This window comes from Colias croceus, chromosome 11, assembly GCF_905220415.1.
Source record: "Colias croceus chromosome 11, ilColCroc2.1".
NCBI classification, from domain to species: Eukaryota; Metazoa; Arthropoda; class Insecta; order Lepidoptera; family Pieridae; genus Colias; species Colias croceus.
Window position 1 is genome coordinate 2,725,980 of NC_059547.1, and position 13,319 is coordinate 2,739,298.

The 13,319-nt window shown below is 35.0% G+C and overlaps 1 protein-coding gene and 1 non-coding gene across 2 annotated transcripts in view; both read left to right on the top strand.

Annotated features, from left to right (window-relative positions):
* The first annotated feature begins 6,204 nt into the window (after positions 1–6,204).
* Positions 6,205–6,277, top strand: Trnak-uuu. The gene has a single exon. It is a non-coding gene; the product is annotated as a tRNA-Lys (tRNA).
* Positions 6,278–6,863: 586 nt separating this feature from the next.
* LOC123695575 (sodium-independent sulfate anion transporter-like) overlaps positions 6,864–13,319 on the top strand; it is a 33,906-nt gene continuing 27,450 nt past the window's right edge. Inside the window, exon 1 of the mRNA XM_045641466.1 lies at positions 6,864–7,454. Coding sequence (XP_045497422.1) covers positions 7,046–7,454 — 409 coding nt within the window. The 5' untranslated portion in view covers positions 6,864–7,045. The remainder of the gene's footprint in view (positions 7,455–13,319) is intronic.

The following is a 13,319-nucleotide window of genomic DNA, read 5'->3' on the forward strand; positions in this document are numbered from 1 at the left end:
ATTAGTATGGATTAAATAGGTACTTTATTGAGCCTCCGGGTTCGACCGCGACTGAAACCGCGCGGCACAGCTGCTAGTATAGTATAACCACACTCCACAGTATAACTATAGCTGATAAATATTATCTATACTAATATTATAAAGCTGAAGAGTTCGTTTGTTTGAACCCGCTAATATCAGGAACTACGGGTCCGATTTGAAAAATTCTTTCGGTGTTAGATAGCCCATTTATCGAGGAAGGCTGTAGGCTATATCGTTACGCTAAGACCAACGGGAGCGGAGCAATGCGGGTGAAACCGCGGGGAACAGCTAGTGTATTATATTATCTGTGCTTTACACGCAAGCGCGCCAAAATTTTCGCGCCTATCGCCGCCATCGAAATCAGTTTTCCCTTGAAGGGTCTAGGGACCTTTGAAGAGAAAACTAGACTCCTATCTGTATCTGAGCGTACTGATTGATTACTGATAGTACCTTTACAACATAATATTATTTTCTTTAAAGTCCGTAATATTGGTACGAAAAGATAATATTGGCGGAAAGCGACTGTTTTATACTATGTACCTAGGTAGTGATTATATAGCTATATGGTAGGTACTAAATAGATTGGGTAGGTAAAACATATTATTATTATTATTATATATTTCTATGGACAAACCATGTTCTAATAACGACCTAAACCTTGAGATGTCTGAAGACGAACGTATCTGTAATTTCGCAGGGTCATTATCAGATAATCATCCGCTTCCTCTGACATCAAGAACAATACATGAACTGCTATCTAGGAATAATTGTAGGTTCTACACGTTAAGTACTAGCATAGTAAAAATAGAGAAGTAAGCCAACTCCTTTTTAGGAGCGCCTGGTACCAAAACGCGCGAAGCGCAGGGTTGCCGTCTTGTCACAGTGATATTTTTATAAAGAAACACCGACCCCTCACAGCAATGGCATAAGCACAAGAACGGCACCAGGGTATACTATAATTAGTAATATGTACGTACCTACATGAACGGGTGCCGTAGCCAAGCGCTCCGCGTACAATGTACATACAATGACATACGCACGGCGCGATGCACCTTTGTTCGAAGATAACATACTTCTCTCTTTTTACTATGGTATTAGTGACTCTAGTTACTAGATAAAGTAGTCGATGTAATAAGTTACGTAATGATTAATTGATTCGCCTTTTGTTGTAATCTCTTAGCTCATGAACCGTTTTTGTTGAAATCTTGCAATAATGCATTTGGTGTAGAAAATTAACCCGAAAGTTCATACATTTTTTTATTTTTGTAATTTATTTCTAATAGATATAACATAGTAATCGTATGGGAATTTCCAACAAATATTTCTATTTGAAGTCTGTGCTCTTGTGTTATCATAAGATAATTAATATATCAGCATTCCTTTTTTTTAAAGACGTTCTGGGCCAAAGGCCATAGCGTAGGCCATAAAGTCTTGCTCAAAGTCTTACAATATCTATATCTATATAATATTGTAATTTGTAATACTGTGGTCTTGCTTGCCAAGAAACTCAAGATACCTACTTATTTTATTTCTTTATTTAGTTAATCCAACATAGGTTGGTACTAAGTATAAAAAACCCAGTAGATTGGTTTTTGTAGGTATATTAAATCTATCAGTTACCTAGATAATATAATGCACTAGAACATAAGTGTGGATAGCAATACATATTTTTTATAACTTCCTAAAACTTGAAATCAGGAAATGCAAGAAAAAATAAAGGACAATACTTATAGCTTCCGAGTTGTAGTTAGGTAACCTATATTTATTTCCTGACATAGCTATCCGTTTAGGGTTCCATTTGCAAATAATTATATTATATTTTTTATTCTTGACAATGTAGAAACTAATCTAAATTGATTTGCCAAATTTCATATTTAATTAATTCTTTTTAAATATATAAACAATAATAGCAAATTAAAAAAAACAAATCTAAAGTAATATTGACGACGAACAGATATTTATTGTCTTTCTTTTAATACCTACCTAGGTAGTTAAAGCGCGTTTAATTTTGAAAATGGAATTAAAAATCTAAATTGTAGGAATAACTAGAGCTCATTACCCACAATGACATACTTATTGCAACAAAATAACAAATATACAATGTATAAAAAATATAAAAACCTTTCTCGCTGCACTCAAGAAACTTGTACTTGACCCCATTATAACATTAATATTGTAGGGTCTTGTCATGTGCGGGTGTAATAAAAGATGAAATTACTACGCAAAGGTTATATTTCGTTAGCTACATATATTTAACCGTATGTAATTAATATTCGACCTAATGCGACCCACCCGCGTCCCGACAAGCCCGTAACTGTCTGTGCATAGCGCACAAACTGTTTATATATGAGTTACCGTGTGAACTTTCTTAGCGTTACACTTGAAATTCGATAACTCATAAATTGGCTTGTCGACGCTACATCATTCCCCCCTTAAAAAATAAAAAGGGTATACAAGTAAAAAAAAAACTTACAATAAAAGTAAACTAAACAATAAACAGATGGGTGTATATAAAGTGTCGCTATATAAGGTTACAAAATGTTTACAATATAAAGTATAAAAAAGGTTCACAATATAAATCAATCATAACGTATACAAGTGGTTAACAGTTAACACCTAACTTCGTTAAACTATTTATGTTATAACAAAAACTCGGTTGGGTCTTCTAAGTCGCGTGCGATAATTGTTACACGTCATCTAACACTAATGGCTGGTTCACACTTTGATTAGTGCGAGTGCAGGTGATGAGTAGTACTACGTGTGGACAACGACTGTTTAGTGCGAGTGTTTAGTAGGCTGTGTAGTAAAGTGAATAGAAGCGTGTTCTATTTTTTTGCGAGTGGACTGCGAGTAGCCACGTCCCGCGCGCCCTCCCTTCCCCCTCACTCGCAGTGTGCCTGCCTAAACACGTCTGGACACGAGTGTTTAGTGTTTAGTGTTTAGCGTAGTGTGTAGCGTCGCGAATTGCACCATTGACCTGCACTCCCACTAATCACCTGCACTCGCAGTTGAATTGGACACTACTCGCACTACACACCTGCACTCGCACTAATCACCTGCACTCGCACTAATCAAAGTGTGAACCAGCCTTTAGTAACATTAACATTTCAAATCCCAATACGTTTTTCTTACACTTGTATCGTTTAATATTACAAAGGCTATTACTATACACTCATAAGCCATAAATCAAAAGTACTTAAATTTCTAAGTAGTAAACATTTCAATAAAAACTTAACACAAACATAAATTTGAAATACAGTACTTAAAACGTTAAACCATTAACAATGAACTCGTTTCAAATTTCACAAGTGCTATTATTTATTAAATACGATGTGTTGATTACTAAGTATTTATTATACATTTCTATGAAGTCTTATATGAATACTTATAATCATCGTAATTCTAATAAATTTAAAATAGTTGAAACAATTACAAATACAATACTATTACCTAAATCGTACTGGTAATCGTATAGCTCTTCCACTACGCGTGGTATGTGTATTAGGCAATTCGCTACTTGGAATTTGTAATGGAACCTCAGTATCTGCCCCAGATGTCGTATCACTATCATCATTCAAATAATATGCAGGTTTTAGACGGTCTACAGATATTCTAACTTTCCTGCCAGTCATTTGAATGTAAAATACCTTTTCCTCTCGACTCAGCACACGATAAGGACCGTCGTATGTTGGTTGTAGAGGCTTACGCACTGCGTCGTTTCTTACAAAAACAGGGGGGTGAATAAATATGTTCCGTCTTACATTCTGCCTAATAGCTACTGACTGATATTTCCTAATAGTATCTCGTAATTTACTTACATACTCAAGACTGCTATCTATTTCAAAACTCGATTTTTTATCGTAATAATCACTACACAGTACACTCACTCGCGGATCGGTTATTTTTCGACACTGGTAAAATTAAAACATTTCTGATTGCGCCGGTGTCCACTAAAAACTTAATAGATGCTGCTTCCGCCACACACAAGGTTGAAAGCACTTGCTGGCATTGTTCTTATAGCGGTAATGGTAATAACATAACCAATTTGGTCTTCTCTGTTTTGATATTCCTGCACGATCGTGATTTTGAGATGCGGAACGATGCGTGCTATTTCCATACCTTCGACCGCTAAACAATTTGCCTCTCGAGCCTGCACATTCCAGCTGGTTTACCCGCTGCTTTAATTGTGCTAATTGCTCGAGAAGGGTTAACTGTACCGACGAAACTGCTCGAACTGGAACTGCCGGATTCATTTTTAATTATTAACAAACGATATCTATGCAATTCACTATAATAATGTTCACTTTTCGCCGGGAGTCACCAATGGAGGGGCTTGTTATGTGCGGGTGTAATAAAAGATGATTAACTACGCAAAGGTTATTTTTCGTTAACTACATATATTTAACCGTATGTAATTAATATTCGACCTAATGCGACCCACCCGCGTCCCGACAAGCCCGTAACTATCTGTGCATAGCGCACAAACTGTTTATATAATATGAGTTACCGTGTGAACTTTCTTAGCGTTACACTTGAAATTCGATAACTCATAAATTGGCTTGTCGACGCTACAATATAATTGCAGTTTAAATACCTATCTATATGGATAATATTTTTTTTATCTTACGTAAAAATAACTAATAATAATTTATCATGCACTATGACCTTATGTCTCCTGTATCACACACAGAAGAATCTATTGTTTAGAAATTCAACTTCGAAACATTTTGCCGTTTACGACACTGGACTTTTCTAAAAAGTGTCCTTATTGTTAATAATCATAGCAAATTAAAATAGTTTGGAAAATCCAAAAGTGCACGCCTCATAATCTCATCCTTTACAATAAAATTGATTATTTATAAAGAGTACACTATAAATATAAAAAAGAAATAAAATAAAACAGTTGGAAAAGTAAAGAAAGCGGTACCGTAATAATTGAGCTATTTTTCTTGTGGCCCCACCTAGATGTGAAACTGCGCAGGTTTAAGGGACTGACTACCAACTTATTTTTTTAAACCTTGGCTTATAGTATAAAGAATCGAGTTTATAATGGTGAATTTTGAGTACACTATAAATATAAAAAAAATAAAATAAAATAAAGAATATATATAGATATACTAAAATTATGGAGAACAGTCGATATATTTTTTTTTTGTTTATTTAATAACAATTAAACCACATCGAATCAGACCCTGAAAAATGAAAGGGTTCTATTCCTGAGCATACTCAAGCGTAAGAGAAAAAAAAAAGACTCGATTAGTAAAGTATTTCGGTCGCTATCGTGTTAACAAGAAAATCCTCCGCACATACAGACACACGGACGTCCAAGACAGAACTTTTTGAAACTGTTTTTTAACTAGTTTAAATAACAAAAGTGACATCAAAAATATCATGAATGTTAAAAATAGTGTTTTTTCTTAATATGTGTGTGTATGTATTATCTTACAAGTGCAATGTATGATACATAAAGACATTTTAAGTTTGAAAAATCAGATGTTTTGCGCGAAGTGACAGTAGTACCCACCTCAACGCTTCGCTTATGAGGCGTGCAATAATCAGATAGTCAAACTACGTAATAGCTATTATATCTATCATGGTTAAAAAGAATTATTTTATCCTAATTAGGACGCTACAACATTGCGGAAATCAATTCCTGTGTCTCTATTTGTGCAGAATGATATACTTATCAGAAGCCTTCCTTCAAAACTTCCAAATTTTTTTTTCATCGCTAATAGATACATCAGAGCAATAGACGGTCAATAGCGATCAGCCTCGCGAGGAAATTGCCGCGTGAAGCACCTCGGTCAGTGTGAACGGGGCTTTGCCACAGACTAATAATAATAATATACTACGTATACAAGCTTTGCCGAGGAAAATGGCAGCGCCAAATAAATGATTGAGTTTGACTTTTCAGCAAATCGACCAATAATTATATATATAGATATTATATTGTATAGACTACCTAAATTGAAGGTTTTGCACATTGTTGTACATTAATATATATTTTAAATTTATTTCACTTCAGGAACAGGAAATTATTATTTTGAATACGTGAAGTGGTCACATAAATTATATCAATACAAAATACATAAAAACATTCCAAGTGAAGAAAAAACAGAACTAGATTGTCAATGTTATTTAATAAAAAGTAATAGTACTATAATTTCGACTGTACTCGTATCGGCCCGGATAGCTCAGTCGGTAGAGCATTGGACTTTTAATCCAAGGGTCCAGGGTTCAAGTCCCTGTTCGGGCGGCTTTTTTATTTTTTGTCGTTATAAAATACAAGATATTTAAGTATTCATTTTTCAACTTTTCAAAGTAGTTTTAGTAGAATAAAAAAAATTATTAGTTATGAAGTAAGTACATACCTACTTAGCATTTTTTTAGTAGGGTAGATATTCTGAAAATTGTATAGGTTTATATTTTATGGTAGTTATTATTATATGTATTTTACTTATTGGGTTTATTAAAAACATGTTTTCATCACATGCCCCATATTATAAAATTACCTACAATCATGTACCTAAGTGCTTATAAAATATTACCCAAGACACATACCTACCTAAGTAGGTATTAAAAAAAAGTAAATTATACGCAAGTAACTAAAACCAAAGGTTCTAAATTCAAAACAAATAGCCAAATAGGTTCGCGCAAATATAATGACACCCAAACCACCCAAACTATTGTATGCCAACCCTTCAACGTATTTACGTAACAAACGTTATTTCGCGCCATTTCACGACAACAATCGACAATGCTAGGTATGTAATTTTATTTTCTTCGCATTAAAAATTCGAACAGAAGCTAATGCAGAATTCAGAACGGCAGAACCACTCGTTAGCGCACAGCCGTCCGCGTAAGACGCACGGAGTGACGCAACGCGAAAAAAAAAACATTCCATATTTTATCTGTGATACTCGTATTATGTTCGACATTTAAAAACAGAACGAATAATTTAAAACGCTTCCATTCATAAAATGTCCCGCGCCTCCGCTTTCAAAACGGTATTTTAAAATCGAAAATGACAAAATACAAATTGAACAACACGGTGCGGTCGTCTTCGGAAGTCACCCTGACGTCCTACATGTCCGGGAGTATGGAGGGGAAGAAGGAAAACGTTTATCAGATACAGATGGACCCGGACAACATTGGTTCGAACCAGACGTTAGACGCTATAGACGGTAAATGCAACGTGTGCCCTAGTTCCTGCGATTACAACGGGAAGCTGGCTGCGTCCTTAGAGAAGTCCTGTAGCAGGTTCGGATTGAATGAATTAAAAGTGGAGAATTTAGAAGAGGTGTGTCTGTGTGAGAGGTACAATGGTGGGTGTAAACTGTGTCCACGGTCCAGCCCGGCGCCAACTCTTACCATCAACCTGGAAGGTGGTCAAAAGGAGTGTCTCTCGTGCCACGGAACATCTTTATATCCTAGTAAGTAATTATTTGAACTCTGTATCTGTCTTAGCATAGAGCATAATATTATCCTTAATAAGTATTTCCCAATCAATCTCTATATGAAATTAGTACGTTTAACATAGGTACTCAGTATTTTATTAAAAAATCTACAGTCATTTTTAAAGATTTCGATTTATTATTTCCGCTGATTTAAAGTTTATTGCTCCATACCTCGCTATAAATAACAAGTATTAATAAGGAAAATATTTACCCACAAATCATAATAAACAATAATTATTGATATACCTAATAATATGTAATTATTATGCAAATAGCCAGAAGGAAATTTAAAAATTTTCGCATTTATTTAGTATATAATTAAAAATAGACCTAATTTGTTCATGAGCGCATTATTGTTATAACAAACCAAATAAAATATGCATAAGTAATAAATAGTTCGATAAAATAAATACCTACGAAGAGCATATAGTTATTCAGAAACATCTCGTTCTAATAAACGACGCACAGATCAAAGAGGTTTCCATCTTACATGACATTCCGAAAAGCGAGGAAATTCTCAAATCATAGCATATTTATGAAATTGTTTTTACTTTAGACACTCTATATTCCCCTAATGACCTCTATACGATATAAACAAATCACGAGTAAATCACAAACAATTTTTTTTCGTGTTATCTTCCAATATAAACATAATATAAGAACTTCCTGTTAGAATTGACCTATTATCTATACGTAAAAATAAGTTATCACTGCTTTTAAATTGCCGTTCAATAAAAATTTAAAAGTTATACAGAGCCAAATGCAACCCGATTTTTCAATTTATTAAAACTACGCCATAAATTGTAGAGATTTGTGTCTATATTAAAATTAATGGTTTTTATAATGTTTTGTCATTTCCCAATGTTGACTAAAATGAATTTCTCTAATCCCTTATACCTACCTAGAGTCCTCACCTTTTCAAAGTATTAGTAAAATTAATTATTTTTTTACATTTTAGTTAATGTAATTACATTCTATAATATAAAAAGCCTGAATGGAATTTTACAAATATTCAACACATTTATCTAAACCTTATCGTAACTGTGAAATATGTACGTGCGGATGCTATAAACAATTTAATTGGAATATGACAAATACTATTATTACATAGAGCCATGTATCTAATATACAATAAAATATCACCTGTGTTATGAAATCACTTATTTAAATAAACACTATTAGAAGAAGAATTTATCGATTCAATGTTTATCGTACAAGCATTCCTACTAATATTATAAATACGAAAGTTTGTGAGGATGTGTGTGTGTTTGTTAATCTTTCACGCAAATACTGCTGAACCGATTACAATGAAATTAAGCACACATATAGAGGGTAACTTGGATTAACACATAGGATAGGTTTTATCCCGGAAATCCCACGGGAACGGGAACTATGCGGGTTTTTCTTTGAAAACGCGGGTGAAGCCGCGGGCGGAAAGCTAGATAATTTATAAGTTTGTATTAATTGTATTTATAAGTTTGTATTATCCAGTAGTTACTAGGCACTGCGTATTATAAAATTATATAACGGTAACATAAAATAAGCCATAAATGTGGAAATTTCTAAAACGCAATTTAATCGTATTGCTGTATTTATTTCTTTAAAAGCAATTCAGTATTTTTGCAAATGCATTTTATTTCTGATTCATATGCTTCTTGATTCATTATCTACATGATAATTATTTTAATTTAGATTCTTTCCAAACCATTATTTTATTCGACTTAGATATGTAGTTTTAAGATCAAATATTTTATCCATTCAAACTACGCAACGGTTTTTGATCCGGTTTTTTTTAATAGATGGAGTCTTAGATGGAGTGACTCAAGAGGAAGGTTTTAGACTTTTAGTGTATAATTTATTAGGTTTTAGACAAAGCGGGCGAAGCCGCGGGCGGTAAGCTAGTTAACTATAAATCAAATGCATCAATTAACTCTAATAAGAAAAATGTAATTCCATGTCACAAACGATATGAAAAAATGTAGAAAACTTAAAGATTGCGATAAATTAACAGGAATCTTTTAATACGCATTTTACAAATCAGCCTTGATCATAACATTTATATTCTTCCGCGACCCTTCACTGCATGAGGCAATACTATAAGATCTAGATATTTCGATTTTAATAATGCATTAGTATTAAAGATAAATATTTAAACGAACGTTAAAAACCTGAAATATAGCCTTTATCAAAAACATGTCACCTTAATAACTCAGGCCCCGGAATCACAGACACAATAGAAAATCTATTGTGTCGTGGACCGATCGGGCCGCTCGGGGCTCAATGTATTTTATTTAAAGGTATTGATGTATCAAATATTCTAATACAATAAGCATATTATGATGAAGCAAGTAAGAGTGGAAATTTCTGATTTTTCTACTGGTATGGGCTAAGGAAAAGTTTTCAAAGAAAAACCAGGATAGTTCCCGATCCTGTGGTAGGGAGTAAAACCTATCCTATGTATTAATCCAAGTTACCCTCTATATGTGTGCTAAATTTCATTGTAATCGGTGCAGTAGTATTTGCGTGAAAGAGAAACAAACATACATACAATATACCTTAAAATACCATGTTTAAATGCAAATAAAGGATTTATTATTATGTCTCTCTCGATAATACACGGGTATCGCCATAAGGATGATACCCGGTCCTTTGGAAGGCTTACGTGGGGACACAGGTCCAACACGCAGAGGCCCTTTAGAGAATTTAATGTGTTGTGGGACACCAGCCGCAGCCTGCCCATGACTGCACTATAGAGATACAGCCCTGTGCAGTCCGCGGCCAATGTAGGACTATTGCAGAAAAATGGAAATGAATAAAACTGGGTTATGGAAGAGGGTGTTAGATGGACTGGTATATTGGGTCTATGGGGACTATGGACGTCTGCCTTTTCAATATTAAAAATTGAAAATGATGGCAGACGGTGACTCGCCAGTTCGGTCGATGGGCTCCCAAAAAGGTTACCGATAGTGGCAACAAGGGGGCAACATCAGCTGAACGGCTGGGGGTGTAGAGAGGTGCGGCACCGGTTTCACCATCGCGAGCCCGCAGGCCCGGAGCGGGTTTCCCCGCTATTACGCCATTAGACACTTCCACCCCCGAGCATATAGCTCTAGCGGTTCCAATCTGGACGGCCAACAAAGGCAAGCCAGAGGTGGGGGATCCTGAACCTCGTCATTGTTCACTCCGAACTGCCACCGGGACAGCCCAGAGGTGAGGACAGGGGCCTCCCCCGGGAGCGGCGCTCGGTTCCCGCGGGGTCGCTACTCCCCGACACCTCGCCACAAGGTGCCCTGCGGGGTGACTGACTGCACGGCTGGGATATCTATTGTAGATATGCCAACGGGGGGCGATGGGGTCGTCACATCCCTACGCCTTTATTATTATATATATATATATATATATATATATATGTACATCCATCCTCACAAACTTTCGCATTTATAAATTACTAGCTGCTCCGCTCGGTTTCACCCCCGTAGCTCCACTCCTGTTGGCCGTAGCGTGATGTATAAGCCTATAACCTTCCTCGATAAATGGGCTATCTAACACTGAAAGAATTTTTCAAATCGGACCAGTAGTTCCCGAGATTAGCGCGTTCAAACAAACAAACAAACAAACTCTTCAGCTTTATAATATTAGTATAGAATAGGATAGGACATGATAGTATGATAGGATTGGATTTAGTATAATCATTAGTGTAAATACTTACCGGTAATTCAATCAGTTCTAAACTTCTAAAGAATAATAACTAAGTAGTCGTTTAAGAGGAGGCTCCCTTTCTCATTTCTGGCACTGAGAGACCGGTTACGGTACTAGACGCTAATGCAGCCGCCGCGCCGTAATAAAGATGAATATCGCGTGCGCTCGATCGCGTTCGAGCTCGAGCGCAGATTGGTCCGCGGACTTGTAGCCAGCTACAAATCCAGCGGATGGGCGCGCTTGTGAATGGTGGCCAAAGTCTCAATTCTTATTTCGTTTATAACTAAAGACGTAATAATTATTGATCTAGAGAAAAAATGTCTTGGGATTCGATAGTAAACTCTATTTTCTTACTGTTAACATTTATTTTATAAATAAAGAAGTAAATCTTTAAAAAATGAAACAATCCTTAAAAAAGGCATAATTTTTGAATAAAAAATGAATCGAGCGAAAATGTTACAATTACGTAACTGTCTTGTACATCGAAAGAAAAAGACCCAATAAATCATATAAGTACTAAAGTTCCATTTTGATTGTATGTGTGCCTGTTTCAGAATATGTATGCAAATTCACATAAAACCTGTCCCGTGTATTAATTAGCACCTTTTTAAGTGATTATTATTATTATCTGATATTTCTGAATCTCTTTAAATTTAAATTAGCATTTAGACCAATAGGTACATGTCGAATGGTTTTTGATTTACATTTTTGACTATAATAGATTAATTAATATACTAATGCTATTTATTATATTATGGTAATGAATTTCTTTTATATTCCTTTGTAGTAATGTGCTTTGGTACTAAATAATACCTAGGTGTTTTTTTTTTGCTAGATGCTGTACAATGTACATGATAATTTGGAAAGTAATTAAATGAAGACATTGTGTGTGGCCTACTAGAAGAAAAATATCAAACAAGAGCTATAATAATAATAATCCATAACTACACCTTATAGTGGTATAACAATGCACAATTAATTGTATTCAAAGAAACGTTGCAAATTGGTCACGAATCACGACTCGATTCGATTTTGAATTAATACATTTATTACTAACCTATCGTAATACATTTATAAATGGGAATATTATATGTAAATAACGGCTCATTTTCTTGCTTGGCTCGACTTATCTTCGCTTTTCCCAAATTGTCAGGGGTTAAAAATAAAACTTGTACATTTCTCGTTCATTATTGTTCTATTGATAAGATAAAATTTATTCGGTATACGTGGCTAGTTTTCGAGCACACGTGTCAAAAGTGAAACTGCATTGGCAAGATTCAAAGATATCAAAATCGTTGCCTTACTCCAAGACAATCATGACATGACGGTATTGCCATGACGCGACCTTGAAATTTTACTCTCAACGCGCCTAAAGAAGTTTCACTTCAATCTTTCCTCTTTATTGTGTACTTTATAGTCCGATGGTTAACCCAATAGTTTAACAAAAGGGATGAAGTAAGTGGTATAACTGACTGTGGGCGTACGATGATATATGTTATTGCAATCGAATTACAGTTAGAGAGCATTCGCAATTCATTATTATAACTCAATTCCTGTCGTATATAATAAAGTATCTAACAAAATCGTGACGTCATGACTCTGGTGAAAGAAATAAGGCAAACCATATTGTACAGGGATTTTAGTAAAAATAAAAATCTATATAAAAATGAAACCCGTTTTCCTTGGTCACGGCCGCGGCATCACGCGTGTACGGGTGGAGCGATTTCGATAATTCTTTTTTTATTATATTCCCTGAAGCACGAGGATGGTTCCTATGTAGAGAAAACGTAAATATGTACCACGGGCGAAGCCGGGGCGGACCGCTAGTAAATAATAATTGTTAACAGAACAACAATACAACTTCAATACCAAATTCTCCTTCTTTTGCATCGCTCCATTCCTTTTTATTTTTACTCAATTTTAGTTTTTGAATAAACAAGCTTAGGTATATTATGGTGATCTAGAGCAATCATACATTCTTTATGGGCAATTTTTTTGAGACCATGAGAGAGTACATCACGGACTGCACGTACCTACTCATTATTATAAAAATCAAAATAAATATGTCTATAATAACATACTCAATACTAACCTGAAACGCACTTTTAAAAATTAAAACTATCTAATGATAAGGCAGTTGAA